This window comes from Mandrillus leucophaeus, unplaced genomic scaffold (assembly GCF_000951045.1).
Source record: "Mandrillus leucophaeus isolate KB7577 unplaced genomic scaffold, Mleu.le_1.0 Scaffold24, whole genome shotgun sequence".
NCBI classification, from domain to species: Eukaryota; Metazoa; Chordata; class Mammalia; order Primates; family Cercopithecidae; genus Mandrillus; species Mandrillus leucophaeus.
In genome coordinates this window covers 4088916-4093964 of record NW_012102476.1, presented here as the reverse complement: position 1 = coordinate 4093964, position 5049 = coordinate 4088916, and the positions used below count along the sequence as shown (strand labels likewise).

At 47.2% G+C, this 5049-nt stretch overlaps 1 protein-coding gene across 2 annotated transcripts in view; it reads right to left on the bottom strand.

Moving 5' to 3' along the window:
• The window catches only part of ITGAM (integrin, alpha M (complement component 3 receptor 3 subunit)), an 83475-nt gene extending 81133 nt beyond the window's left edge, over window positions 1–2342 (bottom strand). For both annotated transcript variants that reach the window (XM_011982524.1, XM_011982526.1), the window contains exons 1-2: window positions 2223–2342; window positions 455–560 (exon numbers count right to left, since the gene is read on the bottom strand). In XM_011982524.1, the coding sequence (XP_011837914.1) occupies window positions 455–560; window positions 2223–2250 (134 nt within the window). In that variant the 5' untranslated portion in view covers window positions 2251–2342. The remainder of the gene's footprint in view (window positions 1–454; window positions 561–2222) is intronic.
• Window positions 2343–5049: the final 2707 nt, after the last annotated feature.

Here is a 5049-nt window from a genome sequence, read left to right as displayed (position 1 = left end):
AGGGAGGGAGGGAGGCGGGGGGTGCAATAAACAGTAAGTGACAAGTGAACGGGGTTGTTTTCAATAAAATTTATTCACAAAAATAGGCAGCAGCCTGCAGGCAGGCCTTAATTGCAGTACAATGTGTGCTACACATGGTGTGTTGGCTGAGGGAGGAAACGTGTATGTGTTATGTACATGCGGAATCTCCCCGAAGCAACACATAAGAAACCATTCGTCAGGTCCCTCCTGGGAAGGGAACTGGGGGAAGGGAGTGAGGAAGAGAGTTTTACTCTTATACCCTTTTGCATCTTTTGAATTTAGAACACTGTAAATTCAAAAGATAAATTTATTGTATCTTTTGAATTGATTTATCTATTCAAAAATATCACTCAATGAAATCGCTGATTTTTTTCAGGTATGTAAGTCTTGGAGAGAAAGCACTGAGAAAGGGGGCTCCATCTGAGGGTCTCACCTGGATCCCTGAAGCTGGACCACGCTCTGCCCGAAGCCCTTTGCGTTCTCTTGGAAGGTCATTACGTTTTCAGTGTCCAGGTTGAACCCATGACATAAGGTCAAGGCTAAAGGGAGAATGGGGGAAGAGTGAAACAGAGGAAAGTAGCATGCCAGCCAGGGGCAGGGGCACACGTCTGTAGTCCTAGCACTTTAGAAGGCTGAGGCAGGAGGATCACTTGAGCCCAGGAAGTTGAGGCTGCAGTGAGCCCTGATTGTGCCACTGCACTCCAGCCTGGGCAACAGAGAGATATCCTATCTCAAAATAAAACACATACACACACACACAAAAATAATGATAATAATAATAATTTAAAAGAAAGCAATGGCTGGCCGTGGTGGCTCACGCTTGTTATCCCAATAATTTAAGAGGCTGATGTGGAAGCATCACCTGGGCTCAGGAGTTTAACACCAGCCTAGCAATACAGTGAGACCCCCATCTCTACAAAAAATAAAAAATTAGCCAGGTGTAGTGGTACGTGCGTGTAGTCCCAGCTACTTAGGAGGCTGAGGTGGGAGGATTGCTTGAACCCAGGAGGTCAAGGCTGCAGTGAACCATGATCATGCCACTGCACTCCAGCCTGGGCAACAGAGCAAAACCCTGTATCAAAAAAAAAAAAAAGAGATAGCAGCATATCTTCCTGCTCCATTCCCCTTCCCGTCCATTCGGTCACCCTAACTAACCCAGCATCCAGATGTCTGCCTCCCAGGTACAGCTCTGATAGCCTGGGGCAGGGATTAGCACACTTTTTCTATAACAGCCAGATAGTAAATTTTAGGTTTTGCAGGCCAAGAGGCTGATAGAATACGTTGCACAAGTACTCATACAACAAGACAGAAAATACTTTTCCACAAATTTGTCATTAGGGAAATTCCAAACGTAATGATTAAGTACAATTTGTTCGTAATACAGGTTTATGAATGGGACAAATAGAATTCTTTGGGGGTGGTGCTCCCTATGATCAAATCGATTGTCAGTGTTCATCTTCAACCTCTGGCTGGCAGGTTGTGCAAAAACAGGTGGTGGGCCATATCGGGCCCCCAGGCCACTGTTCGCTGACTCCTGACCTAAGAACCGCCATCATGGGGTACGTCCAGTCCCGCTCTGAATTCCAGCCTCCCTTCTGAGCACCCAAATGGTCTCTTCCCCCAGTGTCACCACAATGATGATTTGCCCAACAGTGAAGTTTCTATGCATTCTCAATTAGATAATTTCCTTCCCATGCAGCTCTCAAGCATTTCCTTCCCTTTTGTGGAGAATTTCATTTGCCACAACATACAAGCATAAAAGGAAACAAACTCAAATCGTTTTGATTCATCAGTCATTCAACAAACATTTGCACCCGGGTCCTTGGAAAATGGAACCGGAGGCAAAGTGGAGATGGTGAGAGGGGATCCAGGAGGAAGTACGCAGGAAGGGGGTCTCACACTTGCTGTGCACCCTGGGCCACGTCACTTCTCCTCTCTGGGCCGCCGTCTCCTCATCTGTGAAGCAAGGACCAACCAAGCAGCCTTGCACAGTCCGTGAATGTGGTCATTCATCCAGGCTTCCCTGGCCAGCCTGTCTGGGTCTAGCTGTTCTCCCTGCTTCTTCTTGAACCCTTTCTCCTTCCCCAATCCCCTTTGCCTCTCCCCAGACTGAATCCTACATACTCTGGGCCCTCTCTTTATGACAGACCCAAAATTTCCCCTCCTCCCCACCCAGAGTCCCCCACCCCACCCCCATGCACCTGTTAACAGAAGGACTCTGAGAGCCATGGCTGGAAGGAGCCGGAACCTGGAAGGAGGTGAACCAGGGGTTGCAGGCGCCACTGAGGAACCCCAAGGAAGCTGCCAAAGCAAGGAAGGGCAGAAAAGGAGAAGTAGGAGGCAGAAGTCTATCAGAGATTCAAAGGAAGAGGGCGGAGGCTCAGTGACCACACAGCCCTGCCTGGTCTTCCTCCCAGTCCTCCCAGCACTGCCCACAGCCTGCCCACCCTTCCTCCCCAGCTTCCTGGCTCAAACCATCAAAGTCACTACCACTATCCAAAAGGTGCCATTTGTCACATACTCGTTTCTTGGGTTGGCCAAAGCATATGAACAAGCTGAATAGACTTAGCCTGCCTCCTGGAATTCATGTTCTAAACATTAATACGGGCCAGGCGCAGTGGCTCACGCCTGTAATGCCAGCACTTTGGGAGGCCAAGGCAAGAGGATTGCTTGAGCCTGGGAGTTTGAAACCAGCCTGGGCAACACAGAGAGACCCTGTCTCTACAAAAAAATATTTTTAATTCGCTGGGCACAGTGGTGCGCACCTGTATCCTCTGCTACTCGAGAGGCTGAGGCGGGAGAATTACTTGAGCCTGAGGTCCAGGCTGCAGTGAGCTATGATCACACCACTGCACTCCAGCCTGGGCAACATAGCGAGATGCCATCTCTACCAAAAAAAATACATTTAAAAAATTAGCCAGGCATGGTGGCACATGCCTGTAGTCCTAGCTACTCAGGAGGCTCAGGCAGGAGGATTGTTTGAGCCCAGGAGTTTGAGACTGCAGTGAGCCCCAATAATGCCACTGCACTCCAGCCCAGGTGGCACAGTGAGACCCTGTCTCAAAATAAATAAATAAATAAATAAATAAATAAATAAATAAGCAAACATTAATACCGATCAAACAAGTATAGGAGGTCAAACTCTGTGTCTTCCTGGAAACATACTTTGCAAAATGTCCCTCGTTCAGCCCATGGAAATGGGCGCGCCCTTCAGCCAGAGCAGTCCTCATCTGTAGCCATCAACAAGGACAACTCAAGTACAGGCACATCTTGTGCTTTTTAAGTATTATTTTGTGCTTTTTTCAGAGACAGAGTGTAGCTCTGCTGCCCAGGCTGGAGTGCAGTGGTATAATCACAGCTCACTGCAGCTTCAATTAACCTCCTGGGCTCAAGTGATCCTCCTACCTCAGCCTTCTGAGTAGCTGGAACTACACGCACATGCCATGGCCAGCTAATTTTTTTTTTTAATTTTTTGTAGAGACAAGATCTTGCTATGTTGTTCAGGCTGTTCTCAACCTCCTGGACTCAAGTGATTCTCCTTCCTCAGCCTCTCAAAGTGCTGAGATTACAGGTGTGAGCCACTGCATCCAGCTTATTTTGTGTGTGTGTGTGTTTGTTTGTTTGTTTTTTAAAAAGGCCTCAAGCTCTTCACCCAAGAATTTTCACTGCTAGTAATTTATCCTAAGAAATAGTTAAGAAGTATAGTCAAAAGTATATGTACAAGCTTGGCTGGGCTCGGTGGCTCATGCCTGTAATCCTAGCATTTTGGGAGGCCAAGGCGGGTGGATTACTTGAGGTCAGCAATTGAAACCAGCCTGCCCAACGTGGTGAAACCTCATCTCTACTAAAAGGACAAAAGAATTAGCCAGGCGTGGTGGCAGGCACGTACAATCCCACCTGGGAGGCTGAGGCAGGAGAATCGCTTGAACCCTGGAGGTGGAGGTTGCAGTAAGCAGAGATTGTGCCACTGCACTCCAGCCTAGGTGAAAGAGCAAGACTCTATCTCCAAAAAAAAAAAAAAAGAAATATATATATATATATGCAAGCTTGTTCGTTGCGGCATTATTGTTAATAGTGAAAGGCTAAAAAAAAAAAAAGACCTGAATATTCAACAACAGAGGAATGGTTCAATGATACTTCACTCTGTCATCTATCCTTACCCTCCCCTGTGTCTGTCACTTTTAATTCTGTTTTCAAAGGCACAAGAAAATAGGTATCCTTCCACACACACATGGAACACAAACCTCACCTTTATGTGACCGCCAATGTGAATCTCAAGCCAACGATTTTGTTCACTCTTTCTCAACACCTTTTTTTTTTTTTTTTTTTTTTGAGACAGAGTCTTCCTCTGTCACCCAGGCTGGAGTGCAGTGGTGTGATCTCGGCTCACTGCAACCTCTGCCTCCCAGGTTCAAGTGGTTCTCCTGCCTCGGCCTCCCAAGTAGCTGGGATTACAGGCGTGTGCCACCACGCCCAGCTAATTTTTTGTATTTTCAGTAGAGACAGGGTTTCACCATTCAACACATTTTCTTTTGCCTCTAGTTCTACTTTCCTGATAACTAGATGGAAAAAAATGCTTGCTGGCTGGGAAAAAAAAAAAAAGCAATTAAAATTATGTACATTTGGTTTAAAATTATCTGTTTGTAATTTTTATATCTAGCCAGGTATGATGACTCCTGCTTGTAATCTCAGCACTTTGGGAGGCCAAGGCGGGGAGATCATTTGAGCTCAGGAAGTCAAGACCAGCCTGGGCAACACAGCAAGACCCTGACTTTACAAAAAATATTTTAAAAATTAGCTGGGCGAGGCCGGGCGCAGTGGCTTAAGCCTGTAATCCCAGCACTTTGGGAGGCCGAGACGGGCGGATCACGAGGTCAGGAGATTGAGACCATCCTCGCTAACACGATGAAACCCCGTCTCTACTAAAAAATACAAAAACTAGTCGGGCGAGGTGGCGGGCGCCTGTAGTCCCAGCTACTCGGGAGGCTGAGGCAGGAGAATGGCGTAAACCCGGGAGGCGGAGCTTGC